The 18,387-nt window shown below is 43.5% G+C and overlaps 1 protein-coding gene across 1 annotated transcript in view; it reads left to right on the forward strand.

Moving 5' to 3' along the window:
- Window positions 1-2,187: 2,187 nt before the first annotated feature.
- Window positions 2,188-18,387, forward strand: part of LOC133752048 (sodium/glucose cotransporter 1-like) — a 57,262-nt gene continuing 41,062 nt past the window's right edge. Inside the window, exons 1-3 of the mRNA XM_062182326.1 lie at window positions 2,188-2,262; window positions 4,316-4,375; window positions 17,645-17,749. Coding sequence (XP_062038310.1) covers window positions 2,203-2,262; window positions 4,316-4,375; window positions 17,645-17,749 — 225 coding nt within the window. The 5' untranslated portion in view covers window positions 2,188-2,202. The remainder of the gene's footprint in view (window positions 2,263-4,315; window positions 4,376-17,644; window positions 17,750-18,387) is intronic.

Consider the following 18,387-nt stretch of genomic DNA (forward strand, 5'->3'; position numbering starts at 1 on the left):
CTAGTGTCCAACTCTAATATAAGAGGTGACCATCCCAAGCAGCATCTTCATTGCTACACTAAATGCCTGCCCCTCAACCTTTCTTTTTTTTTTTTTTGTTTAAGATTTATTATATTTATTTGAAAGACAAAGTTACAGAGGGAGGTAGAGACAGAGAGAGGTCTTCCATCCACTGGTTCAGTCCCCAGATGGCCGCAACAGCTGAAGCTGAGCTGATCCAAAGCCAGGTTCTTCCTCCAGGTCTTCCATGCAGGTGCAGAGGCCCAAGGACTTGGGCCATCTTCTACGGCTTTCTCAGGCCATAGCAGAGAGCTGGATCAGAAGTGGAGCAGCCAGGACTCAAACTGGTGCCCATATGGGATGCCGGCACTTCAAGCTGGTGCTTTAACCCACTGTGCCACAGCACTGGCCCCTCAACCTTTCTTAATAACTTAGTTTTACATGTGCCTCGTATCAAAAGCATAATATTTATTTTTTGGTTTTTTTTTTTTTTTCATTTGAAAGGCAAAGTTTCATAGAGAGGGGGAGACAAAGATCTTCCATCCACTGGTTCACTCCCCAGATGGCCACATCAGCCAGGGCTGGACCAGGCTGAATCCAAGACCCAGAAGCTCCATCTGGGTCTCCCACATGGGTGACAGGGGCCCAGGTACTTGGGCCATCTTCTGCTGCTTTCCCAGGCGCATCATCAGGGAGCTGGATTATAAGTGGAACAGCAGGAACTCAAACCAGTGTTCATATGGAATGCTGGCGTTAACAGGCAGCAGCTTAATTCACTGCCACAACACCCGCCCCAAGAGTTGGGTTTGGATTTTTTTGCTTGTTTTTTTGGAATATTTATTTATCTATTTAAAAGGCAGAGTTACAGAAGGAGAGGGAGGGAGAGACACAGAGAGAGCTCTTCCGTCCACTAGTTCACCCCCACAAATGGCCACAATGGCTGGAGCTGAGCTAATCGGGAGCCAGGAGTCAGAAGCTTCTTCTGGATCTCCTACAAGGGTACAGGGGCCCAAGCACTTAGGCCATTTCCTAAGGGAGGGGGACCAGAAGTGGAGCTGCCAGGACTTGAACCGGCACCCACGTGGGATACCAGCGTTACAGGCAGCAGCCTCACCTGCTATGCCACAACACAGGTGCCAAGTTTTGGTTTTGAATGGAGTGGTTACTTCCACTCCATTCAAAAGTTATTATTGCCTTGGGAGGTATTTTGTTCCTTTTTAAATGCCTCTAGGAATTTATTTTATTTTGAATGTGACAGTTGCTGGCTGTAAGAAAACAAATGTTACAGTTCAAGTACAGAACTTGACATTTTCTCCCTACTTCATCTTTATCACCATAATTCTAGTCCCAGAAGAATTTTGTTCTATATACTGCCAAAGTCACTATCCTGCATATCTAAATGTGTTCACAAGTGTCATAGACACGTAGAATTAATGAGATTATGTAGTATATATTATCATTTTTGTCACATAATAGAGCTACCTTATTTTTGTATGCTACATTGTATTTCATCATATTCATGTACCTTGTTTTAACTAGTGTCTTACACATAATCAGTTAGGTTGTTAACATTTATTAATTATTTCAAACAAGTCACATAGCTGCTCACATTCTGCACTGGGGAGTTGCAAGTACACCAGTGGACATTGTGGAGAATGGCAGCATAAGACTGGCTGTCTGGAGTAGGTGTTTGGGGTAACAGTGAAGATGCTCACATCTCTTACCAGAGTATCTGGGTTCAAAACACTGCTGTAGCTTTGACCCCAGCTTCCTGCTGTGCACATCCTGGGGGGCAGTGGTGATGGCTCAAGTCATTTGGTTCCTGCCACGCACATGGGAGATCTGAAGTGAGTTGCTGGCTCCCTGCTTTGGCTTGGCCAGTCCTGGCTGCTGTGGGCTTTTGTGGAGTGAATCAGCAGGTGGGAGCTCTATCTACTCCGTCCCGGCAGGCTATCTTCTTTTTTTCACTTTCTCCTTCTTCACTTGTCTTCTAATTAATGGTAGGAGTTGTATAGAAGAAGCATGAATGGGAATTCTACCCAGGGGATTAATGCCTTTTGAGAAAATGTGAAGTTCCATGGGAATTTACATTTGTGAAAAATGTATTCTTACAGATGGACTAATAGTTCTGATATGTAATCATCTCTTGCTTTTCAGATAGGTGCGTCCCTTTATGCCTCAAATATCAGCAGTGGTCACTTCATGGGCCTGCCTTGGAAAGGAGCAGCTTCGGGGATTGTTATTGGTACCTTCCAGTGGATCGTGAGTAGCTCTCTTTCACAGCAATCATCCTTCACCTTTGTCGTTGTCCAGCTGAAATTCATACACATAAAAACTTTACATGGGGCCAGCACTGTGGCATAGGGGATTAGACCACTGCCTGTGATGCTGGCATCCCATATGGGCACTAGTTGAGTCCTGGCTACTCCACTTCCCATCCTGGTCTCTGCTAATGTGCCTGGTAGAGCATTGGAAGATGGACCAAGTACTTGGCGCCCTGCACCCACATGGGAGACCTGGAAGAAGATCCTGGCTTCAACCTGGGCCAGCCCTGGCCATTGTCACCACTTGGGGTGTGAACTGGGGCCAGCACTGTGGTGTAGTAGGTTAAGCCTCCACCTGCAGTGCTGGCATCCCATTTAGGCACTGATTCGAGTCCCAGCTGCTCCACTTCCAACAAGGCTACCTGCTGATGGCCTGGGAAGGCATCGGAGGAAGGCCCAACACTTGGGCCCCTGAACCCATGTAGGAGACCCAGAGGAAGCTCCTGGCTTGGATTGGCCTAGCTCCAGCCATTGCGACCTTTTGGGGAGTGAACCAGCAGATAAAAGATCCCTTCCTCTCTCCTCTCTCTCTCTCTCTCCCTCTCTCTCTCTCTCTCTCTCTATATATATATATATATATATATATAAAATATTACTTATAATATATATTTATATATTTCATATATATTTATATATCTCTCTCTACCTGTAATTCTGCTCTCAAGTAAATAAATAAACCTTAAAAAAAGAAACAAATGCTAGGATATTAGTCAGGTAGAGAAAACATGATTTTAACATTTAAATAAATGCATATATGTACATTTGTGTATGTTAATTATATTATGAGTGTATGTACAGATATATACACACATATCTGTGTGTGTATGTTTTGTGTTTTGCACAACGTATCAAAAATGGGATCGGCTAAGCACTTTGAGATACTCAACTACAAATCTCCTAAATGTTTACTACAGATCTCCTAATTATTCTTCCAGAAATACCAGGTTTCAACCATAAATTTTATGGAATGTTAGATTGTTTATTTCATCTTCATAGAATAGATTTATTATAGGAAGTCTAAATTATAAATAATTTGTCTCTATAAATCATTTGGCTTTTTTTTGATAAATCTGAAAACTCCATACTCTCTGACCCTCATTTTATTTCTTACAGACTGTAAAGAGCAAAGAGTGAAAACCTAATAAGAATCCTTGTTCTTCATCACCTCCCAGATTTTTAAACATCTCCTGTCCTCTTACATTCAACTCATTGTACCTTTTCTTTGTAGAGAAAGTCAGAGCCTAACTCATTACTTCATTTCAATTGCATGAAATTTTGGTATAGTTTCTTGTTTCTTTTTTTTTTTTTTTTTTTTGACAGGCAGAGTGGACAGTGAGAGAGAGACAGAGAGAAAGGTCTTCCTTTTGCCATTGGTTCACCCTCCAATGGCCGCCGCGGTAGCGCGCTGTGGCCGGTGCACCGTGCTGATCCGATGGCAGGAGCCAGGTGTTTCTCCTGGTCTCCCATGGGGTGCAGGGCCCAAGGACTTGGGCTATCCCCCACTGCACTCCCTGGCCACAGCAGAGAGCTGGCCTGGAAGAGGGGCAACCGGGACAGGATCGGTGCCCCAACCGGGACTAGAACCTGGTGTGCCGGCGCCGCAAGGTGGAGGATTAGCCTATTGAGCCACTGCGCCGGCCTAGTTTCTCTCCTTTTTCATGGAATGGTTTCTGATTTTGCTTCTCTTTTTTAAATCTAGCTTTCAAATTTAATTATGAGCTACCTTTATTCCTATCTGGAATTAGGAGAATAATAAATCAAATCTAATAACCTTGAAAAGTGGTTAATGAATCCCCAGAATGGACCCTCTTATCACGAAGATCATGATGTGCCCGAAAGTTAGATTTGCGGTGCTGGGACTGCATACAGGGCCTGCTTCTCTAAGGTCCCACTGTAACTCACTCGTTAGGGTCAAAAGCTAATGAGCTTGCATCTTACTTAGGAGCTGCCTGAATGGGCCCTGACTCAGTGTTTGTTCCTCTCGGTTTCAGTCTATAATTCAGCTCTGTGTTCTTGGCTGGGTGATTCTTCCTGTTTACATCAAGGCTGAGGTGAGTGCTCATTGTCAGTTAAGGGATTCTCTGTAGTAGTTGTCTTCCACGAATTGCCTGTGTACTAAAAATGTCCTGGAGGGCAAGGTAAATTTCCACCTCTTGATGCATGTACTGATTTCCGTGAGTCCTAAAATGCATGAAAGGTCATTATTCTTTAAACAAAATAGTCGCATTGAATGTTAATGGCCTCAATTCTCCAGTTAGAAGACACAGATTGGCTGAATGGATTAAGAAACAAAACCCATCTATTCGCTACTTACAAGAAACATATCTTTCCAACAAAGATGCATGCAGACTAAAAGTGAAAGGCTAGAAAAAGATATTCCATGCCAACAGAAATGAAAAAAGAGCGGGCATAGCCATCTTAGTATCGGACAACATAAACTTTAACACAAATACTGGTAAGAGAGACAAAGAGGGACACTATATAATGATTAAGGGATCCATTCAACAGGAAGATGTAACGATTATCAATGTATATGCACCTAACTACAGGGCACCGGTTTATTTAAAAGATTTGTTAAGGGACTTAAAGGGAGACTTAGACTCCAATATATTAGTACTGGGGGACTTCAATACTCCACGCTCAGAAACAGACACATCAACCAGACAGAAGATCAACAAGGAGACAGTAGATTTAAACGACACTATAGCCCAAATGGATCCAACAGATATCTACAGAACTTTTTATCCTACACTTAAATAATTGACATTCTTCTCAGCAGTACATGGAACCTATTCTAGGATTGACCACATACTAGGCCATAAGGCAAGTCTCAGCAAATTCAAAAGAATTAGAATCATACGATGCAGCTTCTCAGACCATAGTGGAATGAAGTTGGAAATTAGCAACTCAGGAATCCCTAGAGCATATGCAACTACATGGAGATTGAACAACATGCTCCTGAATGAACACTGGATCATAGAAGAAATCAAAAGAGAAATAAAAAACTTTCTGGAAGTAAATGAGGATAACAGCACAACATATCAAAATCTATGGGATAGAGCAAAAGCAGTGTTAAGAGGAAAGTTTACAGCAATAGGTGCCTACATCAAGAAATTGGAAAGGCACCAAATAGATGAGCTTTCAATTCATCTCAAGGATCTAGAAAAGCTGCAGCAAACCAGTCCCAAGTCTAGTAGGAGAAGAGAAATAATTAAAATCAGAGAAGAAATCAACAGGATTGAATCAAAAAAAAATTACAAAAAATCAGCCAAATGAGGAGCTGGTTTTTTGAAAAAATAAACAAAATTGACACCACATTGGCCCAACTAACTAAAAAAAGAAGAGAAAAGACCCAAATCAATAAAATCAGAGATGAAAAAGGGAATGTAACAACAGGCACTACAGAAGTAAAAAGAATCATCAGAAATTACTACAAGGACTTGTATGCCAGCAAACAGGGAAATCTATCAGAAATGGATAGATTCCTGAACACATGCAACCTACCTAAATTGAACCAGGAAGACATACAAAACCTAAACAGACCCATAACTGAGACACAAATTGAAACAATAATAAAGGCCCTCCCAACAAAGAAAAGCCCAGGACCAGATGGATTCACTGCTGAATTCTACAAGACATTTAAAGAAGAACTAACTCCAATTCTTCTCAAACTATTCAGAACAATCAAAAAAGAGGGAATCCTCCCAAATTCTTTCTATGAAGCCAGCATCACCTTAATCCCTAAGCCAGAAAAGGATGCAGCATTGAAAGAGAATTACAGACCAATATCCCTGATGAACATAGATGCAAAAATACTCAATAAAATTCTGGCCAATAGAATGCAACAACACATCAGAAGATCATCCACCCAGACCAAGTGGGATTTATCCCTGGTATGCAGGGATGGTTCAACGTTCGCAAAACAATCTACGTGATAACCACATTAACAGACTGCAGAAGAAAAACCATATGATTCTCTCAATAGACGCAGAGAAAGCATTTGATAAAATACAACACCCTTTCATGATGAAAACTCTAAGCAAACTGGGTATAGAGGGAACATTCCTCAATACAATCAAAGCAATATATGAAAAGCCCATGGCCAACATCCTATTGAACGGGGAAAAGTTGGAAGCATTTCCGCTGAGATCTGGTACCAGACAGGGATGCCCACTCTCACCACTGCTATTCAATATAGTTCTGGAAGTTTTAGCCAGAGCTATTAGGCAAGAAAAAGAAATTAAAGGGATACAAATTGGGAAGGAAGAACTCAAACTATCCCTCTTTGCAGATGATATGATTCTTTATTTAGGGGACCCAAGGAACTCTACTAAGAGACTACTGGAACTCATCAAAGAGTAGCAGGATATAAAATCAATGCACAAAAATCAACAGCCTTTGTATACACAGGCAATGCCACGGCTGAGGAAGAACTTCTAAGATCAATCCCATTCACAATAGCTACAAAAACAATCAAATACCTTGGAATAAACTTAACCAAGGACGTTAAAGATCTCTACGATGAAAACTACAAAACCTTAAAGAAAGAAATAGAAGTGGATACCAAAAAATGGAGAAATCTTCCATGCTCATAATCCAAACATCTACAGCAAACTTATATTTGATCAAGGATTTAACACCAGTTCCTGGAGCAAGGATAGTCTATTTAATAAATGGTGCTGGAAAAATTGGATTTCCACGTGCAGAAGCGTGAAGCAAGACCCCTACCTTTCACCTTACACAAAAATTCACTCAACATGGATTAAAGACTTAAATCTATGACCTGACACCATCAAATTATTAGAGAGTATTGGAGAAACCCTGCAAGATATAGGTACCATAAAAGACTTCCTAGAAAAGACCCTGGAGGCTCAGGCTGTCAAAGCCAAAATTAACATTTGGGATTGCATCAAATTGAGAAGTTTCTGTACTGTGAAAGAAACAGTCAGGAGAGTGAAGAGGCAACCGACAGAATGGGAAAAATATTTGCAAACTATACTACAGATAAAGGGTTGATAACCAGAATCTACAAAGAAATCAAGAAACCCCACAACATCAAAACAAACAACCCACTTAAGAGATGGGCCAAGGACCTCAACAGACATCTTTCCAAAGAGGAAATCCAAATGGCCAACAGACACATGAAAAAATGTTCAAGATCACTAGCAATCAGGGAAATGCAAATCAAAACCACAATGAGGTTTCACCTCACCCCGGTGAGAATGGCTCACATCCAGAAATCTACCAACAATAGATGCTGGAGAGGATGTGGGGAAAAAGGGACACTAACCCACTGTTGGTGGGAATGCAAACTGGTTAAGCCACTATGGAAGTCAGTCTGGAGATTCCTCAGAAACCTGAATATAACCCTACCATACAACACAGTCATACCACTCCTTGGAATATACCCAAAGGAAATTAAATTGGCAAAAAAAAAAAAATGCTGTCTGCACATTAATGTTTATTGCAGCTCAATTCACAATAGCTAAGACCTGGAACCAACCGAAATGCCCATCAACAGTAGACTGAATAAAGAAATTATGGGACAGGTACTCCATAGAATACTATAAATCAGTCAAAAACAATGAAATCCGGTCATTTGCAACAAAATGGAGGAATCTGGAAAACATTATGCTGAGTGAATTAAGCCTGTCCCAAAGGGAAAAATATCATATGTTCTCCCTGATCGGCGACAACTAACTGAGCACCAAAGGGGAAACCTGTTGAAGTGAAATGGACACTATGAGAAACAGTGACTTGGCCAGCGCCATGGCTCAACAGGCTAATCTTCCGCCTAGCGGCGCCAGCACACTGGGTTCTAGTCCCGGTCGGGGCACCGGATTCTGTCCCTGTTGCCCCTCTTCCAGGCCAGCTCTCTGCTATGGCCCGGGAGTACAGTGAAGGATGGCCCAAGTGCTTGGGCCCTGCACCCCATGGGAGACCAGGAGAAGCACCTGGCTCCTGCCTTTGGATCAGCGCAGTGCACCGGCCATAGCGCACCAGCCACGGCGACCATTGGAGGGTGAACCAACAGCAAAGAAAGACCTTTCTCTCTGTCTCTCTCTCTCACTGTCCACGCTGTCTGTTAAAAAAAAAAAAAGAAAGAAAGAAAGAAAGAAAGAAAGAAAGAAAGAAAGAAAGAAAGAAAGAAAGAAAGAAAAGAAACAGTGACTTGATCAGCTCTTGTCCTGACTGTTGATGTACAATGTAATACTTTATCCATTTTAGTATTTTTGTTTTGTTTTGCTCTAGTACTATTGGTTGAACTCTGTAATTAACACACAATTATTCTTAGGTGTTTAAATTTAACTGAAAAGTGATTCCTGTTAAATATAAGAGTGAGAATAAGAGAGGGAGGAGAGGTACAATTTGGGACATGCACAATCAGACTTGCCCCAAATGGTGGAGTTAGAAATGCCAGGGGATTCCAATACAAACCCATCAAGGTGGCATGTACCAATGCCATCTCACTAGTCCAAGCGATCAATTTAAGTTCACAATTGATCATAATGATAGGTCTACGAGTCAAAGGGATCACATAAACAAGACTAGTGTCTGCTAATACTAACTGATAGAATCAAAAAGGGAGAAAACGATCCATCATGGGAAGCGGGCTACACAGCAGACTCATAGAATGGCAGATGTTGTAAACAGCACTCTGGCCTCAGAATCAGCCCTTAAGGCATTCGGATCTGGCTGAAGAGCCCATGAGAGTATTTTAGGCATGGAAAGCCAATACACTCTGGAAAAAAAAAAAGAAGACCTAAATGAAAGGTCTCTGCAAGTGAGAACCCAGTAGAAAGAACGGGGTCATCAAAGAAGGAGGTACCTTTCTCTGAAGGGAGGAGAGAACTTCCACTTTGACTATGACCCTGTTGGAATAAGATCGAAGTCAGCGAACTCAAAAGGCTTCCATAGCCTTGGCAACTCATGACTAGAGCCTAAGGAGATTACTGACACCATAAACAAGAGTGTCAAATGGGCTGGCACCGTGGCTCAATAGGCTAATCCTCTGCCTTGCAGCGCCAGCACACCGGGTTCTAGTCCCGGTCGGGGCACCAGATTCTGTCCCAGTTGCCCCTCTTCCTGGCCAGCTCTCTGCTATGGCCCAGGAGTGCAGTGGAGGATGGCCCAAGTGCTTGGACCCTGCACCCGCATGGGAGACCAGGAGAAGCACCTGGCTCCTGGCTTCAGATCAGCATGATGCACTGGCCGCAGTGCATTGGCCAAAGCAGCCATTGGAGGGTGAACCAACAGCAAACGGAAGACCTTTCTCTCTGTCTCTCTCTCTCTCACTGTCCACTCTGCCTGTCAAAAAAAAAGAGTGTCAAATTGTTAAGTCAACAACAGGAGTCACTGTGTACTTACTTCTCAGGTGGGATCTGTCCTTAATGTGTTGTCCAATGTGAAGTAATGCTATAACTAGTACTGAAACAGTATTTTACACTTTCTGTTTCTGTGTGGCTGCAAACTGATGCAATCTTTATTTAATATATACTAAATCGATCTTCTGTATATAAAGATAATTGAAAATGAATCTTGATGTGAATGGAATGGGAGAGGGAGCAGGAGATGGGAGGGGTGCGAGTGGGAGGAAAATTATGGGGGGGGAGCCATTGTAATCCATAAACTGTACTTTGGAAATTTATGTTTACTAAATAAAAAAGAATAATGACAAGAAAAAAGTTATGCATGTCCAGTACAGATGCAATTTTGTGTATGTTTGTATATCTATATCATATATATATAAACATATGTATGTTTGTATTCAATTTGTATTTGGTTCCATGTACAGATGTAGAACTTGCACATTTACAGGGCCAACTATATGTTAATGACTGGAAGATATAATACCTTAAAAAATCTGTTCTCTCCAGATTGGTCTGTGCATGGGACATGATTCCAAACAAAATCCAAACAGGATTTTTTTTTAGGAACTCAACAAGTTGATTGTAAAATATAGGTAGAATAGCAAAAGTGTAAGAATAACAAAGATAATGCCTATCAGAGGAAAAGAAGAAAGAGTTGCTCTACCAAATGTCAAGACTCACTACAAAGCTGTAATATTAAATGCCATATAATATTGTCACAGGAATCGGCTCACTGACAAATGGAAGGGGAAAGTACAGAAATACTCATAGCTGTGGACATTGACTTGTGACATTATGGCCCTGCAGATCACTGTGGCCAGGAGGGGTGGGTAATTATCATATAAAAAAAACAAAACTGGAGCCCTACACTACACAAAAATAATTTTAGATTTATCAAAGACTTAAATAGGCCAAAAAGGCCGGCGCCGTGGCTCAACAGGCTAATCCTCCGCCTTGCGGCGCCGGCACACCGGGTTCTAGTCCCGGTCGGGGCACCGATCCTGTCCCGGTTGCCCCTCTTCCAAGCCAGCTCTCTGCTGTGGCCAGGGAGTGCAGTGGAGGATGGCCCAAGTGTTTGGGCTCTGCACCCCATGGGAGACCAGGATGAGCACCTGGCTCCTGCCATCGGAATAGCGCGGTGCACCGGCTGCAGCACGCTACCGCAGCGGCCATTAGAGGGTGAACCAACGGCAAAGGAAGACCTTTCTCTCTGTCTCTCTCTCTCACTGTCCACTCTGCCTGTCAAAAATAAAAAAAAATAAAAATAAAAAAAATAAAAAAAATAAATAGGCCAAAAATGTTAACTTTGATAAGAAAGTATAGAATATCTATGTCCTTGAGATGGTGAAGATTTTTAAATAAGACTTGTAAATCCTAGATCCCTGACTGACCACTAACACCCATGTGCATGTATGAGACCCTGGAGAACTCAAACAGAAAAAGGAAGGAACAAGAGGGAGGTCTGTGGCCTGTGCCATGGCTCACTTGGGTAATCCTCTGCCTGTGGCACCGGCACCCCAGGCTCTAGTCCCAGTTGGGGTGCCGGATTCTGTCCTGGTTGCTCCTCTTCCAGTCCAGCTCTCTGTTGTGGCCCGGGAAGGCAGTGGAGGATGGCCCAAGTGCTTGGGCCCTGTACCTGTATGGGAGACCAGGGGGAAGCACCTGGCTTCTGGCTTCTGGCTTCTGGCTTCTGGCTTCTGGCTTCTGGCTTCTGATCGGCGCAGCCAGCCGTAGCAGCCATTTGTGGGGTGAACCACCAGAAAAGGAAGACCTTTCTCTCTGTCTCTCTCTCTCTCTCTAACTCTATCTGTCAAAAAAAAAAAAGAGGGAGGTCTGTGTGAAAGACATAACTGCACTTGATGAGTTTTGTGAGTTTACTGTGCCTTTAACTGACTACATGCCCCAACCCATACAGTGTAGGCAGAAGTATTACTGGTTTGAGGACAGAATTGAGGATTGACAAAGCATCTGAAAATTTAGTGGAGAGATCCACAAATAAGGGAAACAAAAAGAGGGTTAACTCTCCAATCTAGGTGTGATTTTTGCCCAAATCCTTGGCTGACTACCAAACCTCACAGGTGCAGAGGAAACCTCCTGAGGGCCAGCTAAACTAGCAAGCAACTGGAAGCTGAAAAGGCAGGCAGAAACATGAGCTCTGCACATCACAGATGTAGGGGAAATGGCTTGGAAGATTTTGCAGTGTGAGTTCTGGCAAGTTAATTGTCTACTGAAACAAGAAATAGTAATTCCAAGGAGAACAAAACAAGGTTCTAAAGTGCTACCTTATATTATCTAGGATGGCCAGCTTTCCACCAAAAAATTACTAGACATACCAAGAAAGGAGAAAATAATTGCAACATACCGTCCAGCAGAAAAAAAAGCAATAAATAGAAATTGGTTCTGTAGGGGCCCAGATGTTAATAATGGACAAAATGGGCCGGCGCCGTGGCTCAACAGGCTAATCCTCCGCCTTGCGGCGCCGGCACACCGGGTTCTAGTCCCGGTCGGGGCACCGATCCTGTCCCGGTTGCCCCTCTTCCAGGCCAGCTCTCTGCTGTGGCCAGGGAGTGCAGTGGAGGATAGCCCAAGTGTTTGGGCTCTGCACCCCATGGGAGACCAGGATAAGCACCTGGCTCCTGCCATCGGAACAGCGCGGTGCGCCGGCTGCAGCGCGCTACCGCGGCGGCCATTGGAGGGTGAACCAACGGCAAAAGGAAGACCTTTCTCTCTGTCTCTCTCTCTCACTGTCCACTCTGCCTGTCAAAAAAAAAAATAATAATGGACAAAATGTAAAGGAAAACATGGTGTTAATGAATGAGTAAATTGGGGCTGTCAACAAAGAAACCAAAACTACATGGCAATTCTGTAGTTGAAAAGCATAGGAACTAAATGGCAATTCTGTAGTTGAAAAGCAGAGGAATTGAGATGAAAAATTAACAAGTGGGGCTTAACAGCAGAATTAAGATGGCAGAAGAGAAGATAATTTTAATATAATAACACTCAGGATTTGGTGTTGGTGTGTGGCACAGCAGGTAAAGCTATGTCACCTATGACACTGGCATCCCATATGGGTGCTGACGGCCTGAGAAAAGCAGTGGAAGATGGTCCAAGTGCTTGGGACTCTGCCACCCACATGGGAGACCCAGATGAAGCTCCTAGCTCCTAGCTCCTAGCTTCAGTCTCTCTTTGCCCTTGCCATTGCAGCTACCAGTGGATGGAAGACATTCTCTCTCTCTCTCTCTCTCTCTCTCTCTCTGCCTCTCCTCTCTCTGTGCAACTCTGACCTTCAAATAAGTAAATAAATCTTAAAAAAAAACTCAGAGGGCCGGCGCCGTGGCTTAACAGGCTAATCCTCCGCCTTGCGGCACCGGCACACCAGGTTCTAGTCCCGGTTGGGGTGCCGGATTCTATCCCGGTTGCCCCTCTTCCAGGCCAGCTCTCTGCTATGGCCCGGGAAGGCAGTGGAGGATGGCCCAAGTCCTTGGGCCCTGCACCCGCATGGGAGACCAGGAGAAGCACCTGGCTCCTGGCTTCGGATCAGCGAGATGCGCCGAACGCAGCGGCCATTGGAGGGTGAACCAGCGGCAAAAAGGAAGACCTTTCTCTCTGTCTCTCTCTCACTATCCACTCTGCCTGTCAAAAAAAAAAAAAAAAAAAAACTCAGAGGTCTGTGGTACCATATCAAGCAGTCCAAATACATGTAATCAGAATTCTAGAATGAGTAGCAAGAGAAGGAAGCAGGGAAAATGTTTTGAAGAAACAATGACTGAGAATTTCCCAGATTTGGTAGAAAATACTAATTTACAGATCCAAGAAGTTTAACAAACACCTATTAAAATAAGCATAAAGTCACTCCTAGGTTCAACATACTGAAACTGCTGAAAGCCAAAACCAAGGGAAAACATCAAAAACAGTAAAAGAAAAATAACCCATTAGTGACTGACTTTTCCTCAGAAACAATAGAGACCAGAACTCATGAGAATGACACATTCAGAATGTTGAAAGAAAGAAAAAACTATCAACCAAGAATTCTATATCCAATGAAAGCATTCTTCAAAAATCAAGTTGATTGGATAGTTACTAATTTCTTAACAATACAAAAAGCACAAACAATAAAGAAAGAAACTGATTTATTGGACTTAGTTGAAATGTAAATGTTTACTCTTTCAAGGCTATTGTTAAGAAAATGAAAAGCTAAGCTAGAGTCTAGGAGGAAATATTTTTACAAAACTTTGCGCCCAGTGTTGTGGCTTAGCAGGTTAAGCTGCCACTTGCAAAGCCAGCATCTCATGTTGGAATAGCTGGTGTAAGTCCCAGCTAGTCCATTTCCAATCCAGCTTCCTGCTAACGTTCCTGTGAAGGCAGTGGAAGATGGCCCAAGTACTTGGGTTCCTGCCACCCTCATGGGAGACTAGGATGGAGTTCATGGCTTCTGGCTCCTGCCTGGCCCAGCACTCTGTTGTGACTGTTTGGGGAATGAAACAGCAGATGGAAGATCTCTCACTCTGTCTCTCCTTCTCTCTCTCGGTCACTCTACCTTTCAGATAAATAAGTCTTTTAAAAAAGTGAACAACACTTGAAGCAGAATTATTGGATGAGGTAGGTTACAGTTAATCTGTAATAAAACACATACCCAGAAAATACACTCATATTTTTTATTGTTTGAGAGATAGAGACACAAACAGCTCCCATCCAGTAGTTTGCTACCCAAATGCCCACAGCTGTCAGGAGCTGGACACGATCCAGGTCTCCTGCATGGGAAGCAGGAATCCAGTAATTTGATCCAACACTGCTGCCTCCCATGGTCCGCATTGGCAGGAAGCTGGAGTCAGGAGCTCCAGCCAGAAATTGAACCCAGACACTCCAATGTGGGATAGGGTATCTAAACTACTTCACTAAATGCTTGCTCTTACTAGTATATTTTTTAAAAGCTCACAACTCAATAAGAAGAAGGTTTAACAGATATTTCATTGACGGAAATAATGCAAATGGCGAAGTCACATGAAAAAATGCCATTGTTAGCCATTAGGAAAATATTAATCCAGTAAGATATAAGTCCACACTCATTTATATTCCTATGTGCTGGTCAGTTGGGTGCAGCTTCAAGAGGAGACTCAGTAGAGGCTCAGGAAAAAAGAAAGTTAATTATTGCTATGGTTTAAACATGATTTGGCTCCCAAACTTACGCTGGACTTTAAGCCCCCAAAGTCATAAGTTAATGATACTGAGAGGGTAGAAATTTAATCCAATTGTAATGTTTAGGAGGTGGGCCTCATGGGATGTTGTTAGGTCATTGGCAGCATGCCCTCAAAAGGTAGTTCTCACAAGAGGGTTGGTTGTAAAAAGCTGAGTTAGGCCCAATCTCTCTATGTCTCTCTTTCTGTTTCTCTCCCAACTCCCTCTCCTCCTCCTCCCTGCTTCCTGGCTCACCATGTAGTCATTCCTCCACACTTCACATCCTCCAGCTTCAATAGATGCCCAACCAGTGGGCCACCCAGTCTTGGACTTGAATCTCTAGAACCATAAGCAAAAATAAACCTCTTTCCTCCATAGGTAGCCTGTGTTGGGTGTTTCATGCAGTAATGAAAAGCTGCTGAATCAAATTATACTCAGAGGTCCTCAAGACATCAGGAACAGCAGGCCACATCATGCAAGGCCATGGGAGAAAGATATCAGAGTGCTCAGGAGGCAGAAGACAGGAGTAAAGGGAGGGGTTTAGGCCACTGCCATTTTGGGGGTTTCTGCAGGAAAGGCAAGACACGGAAGAATGCACAATTAAGGCTAGTTTGAGTTATGTTAGTGGGCTTTGGACTGAAGGGTTGGTCTCTGGTTGCCTGGCACTTGTTCCTGGGATAATTAAGTCAGAAGAATATTGTGTCCTGGTGTGCATGGGCCAGAGAAGGGAAGTTTGACTCTGGATTGGTTAGTTTGCCTTTCAAAGGCGTGTTCCTGCTTTTGTTGTCTAAGAATTGGCTCATGAGAAGGGCAGTCTGCCAACCAGAAGGGTTTTTTAAGATATCAAAACATCATAATACTCAGAGAATTTAAAAATACTTACAGTGTACACCCTCTAGAATGGCTAAGACGAAAAAGACTCAAACTACCAAGAGTTGGAGAGGTTGTGGAGCAAGAGGGGAGCTCGTATATGTCTTGAGCTACATTAGTCATGTTGGAAAACGATTTGGCAGTCTCGTAACAAATTAAACCTTATGACCCAGCCATTCTATTCCTAGGCATTTACTCCCAAGAAACCAAAACCTAATCCACACAGATTTGTACATGAAGCTTCATAGCAATTTTATTCATAATAGCAAAACCTAGAAAGAATCTGAGTTGCAATCAGAATGAATAACATGGGATATGCTATACCACTCAGCACAGGAGTGCAGAAATGCCTCACATGGATGAGTCTCAGAAACATCATGCCAAGTGAAAGAAGTTAGACTAAAAGAAGATCCATTTTGTGTAAGCCTTTCTGTTTGAATTTCTAAAAAAGACAGATCTGTGGTGACAGCTCACACCTGTCGTCTGGGACCAGGGTAGAGGGAAGGCCTTAACTTAAAAATCAAGTGGCTTTGTGGGGACTTTATGGGGATGTTAGAAATGCTTTTTCTTGTGCATATGGTAATGATTAAACATTATGCAAACTCATCAAACTGTACACTTAAAATGGGAGAACCTCACTCTGTGTAAATGATGCATTGACACACACTGTTACAATTTTAAAAATAAATAGTGGAGTGGGTGGTATAAGTTTGAAAGATGTGTTTGCCTTGAAGTACAACCTTTGCCATTGTGAAGCCATAAGACCAGAAGAGCCACCTCAGAATGTGACCGTATTTTGAGATAAGGTCTTTACGGAAGTAATTCCATTTAAATGTGGGCCCTAGTCCAATACGACATTGAAAAAAGAGGAAATCTGGGCACAGCCAAGCACAGAGGGAAGATGATGTGAAGACATAGGAAGAAGAGACCCGGCACAAAGCCAGGAGAGTCTGCCTGCCATGACACTTCCATCAGAGCCCTCAGAAGAAGCACATCTTGCCAGCACCTTGAACCTCCAACCTCCAGAACTGTGAGAAAATACATGTCTGTTGTTTAAGCCGTCCAGCCTGTCCTGTTTTGTTACAGCAGCCCTGGCAGCGTAGGGTATGTACTAAGTGTAAAATAGCTGGGAAGCCTAGAACCTTCTTGAGACAGTGAGCCATTTAGGGCAGTACATAATTTTGGGCCAAGTGGAAGGTGAGAATAATAAGAGCTGTAGGTGTTCAGAAGAGGGTATATGATCACTGTGAAGCCCCCAGGAAAGTCTTAATAAAGCAGATGGAATTTGAGTTAGCACTAAAACACATGCAGAGCCCCACAGACAAGAGCCCACGAAGACAAAGCCAAAGGCACAATGATGGTCACTCACGGAGTGTTTACTCACCTACACGAGCCAGGCAGTCTGCGAGGCCCTTGAGCATAGCGAACAGAGGACACAGTTCCAGCCCTTGTGCTGCTCACAGCCCGAGACAGTGGAGAAACAGAGAGGGGTCGTTTGGCACACCATAGCTGTGCTGGCACAGAGCACAGGTCAGAGGGCTGAGTGTCAAGTTTCATCTCCCTCAGATAGCCTGTGCTATCTTTGTTGTCTGTGATAAAGCCCTTGCTCTGGCTCTGCGACTGTTCCATCCAAGTGATCTGTCCTCGTTAGACGTGTTCAACTAGCTGGATTCCCTTCTGCATTCTGCATATTGCACAGAAAGCTGGGTTCTAGGCTTCTTGAAGACAATGATATTGCCTCACCTTCCTTAGCCCTCCCATCTTAACAGGTGTCACGGGCGGTGACCACTAGGCCCCGCCCACCACTGGCTGGGTCTCTGACACTTGGTGAGCGAGCTTCATTCCTACAGATCTGTCTCTTCTGCCCTCACTGTCTGATGGTGACATCGCTCATTGTTTGTACAGGTGGTGACAATGCCAGAATATTTGAGGAAGAGGTTTGGGAGTTTCCGGATCCAGATCCTCATCTCTGTTCTGTATTTATTCCTCTATGTCTTCAATAGGATCTCGGTGAGTTATGCACAAGACTGCCCAAGAAAGAGAATTAAATCAGAAGGCAGGATTTAGGATCATGCTAGATTCATTCTAGCAGTCTACTCTGAGTCCTCATACGTTACTTGTTGGCCTCTATGACTAAGCCACAGAAGAGGGAAAATACCTCAATAATACATGGCTGCACCAGATGTATAAGCTACAGGTCTCTCCTCTGTATTCCCCTCCCCCATCTCATATCATTAGATGGGCCTGGCCCAAATGCCGTGGTGTTCTACAACTAATTGACCTTGTCCTTAGGTGATGTGCTATGAACAACCCGGAAGTTACCATCAGCCTTACAAGAAAACTCAAACCCCTTGCTGTGTCTTTCAAAGACCATCCTGCTTGAGCCTTCGCCTGTCTCTCTGGCCCAGGGCCCTTATCTCCTCCCCTTTCCTCGCCCTACTCTAGCCATGTTGCCTGCCCTCTTGAGTCTCTCAAAGCAGTAAGTTTATTCCCAGTTGAAGCCAAGTGTAAAAAGTAGATAATGAAACTACAGATGTTGGTGAGAAGACAGCCTGTGGGCCCTGTGAAGTAGATGTTGAGGCAGCCCTGCACCATGTCTAGAATGTTCTCTCTCTGGATTTCTGGGTGACTGGCTCTTCGTCACACCT

This window comes from Lepus europaeus, chromosome 23 (assembly GCF_033115175.1).
Source record: "Lepus europaeus isolate LE1 chromosome 23, mLepTim1.pri, whole genome shotgun sequence".
Lineage (NCBI taxonomy): Eukaryota > Metazoa > Chordata > Mammalia > Lagomorpha > Leporidae > Lepus > Lepus europaeus.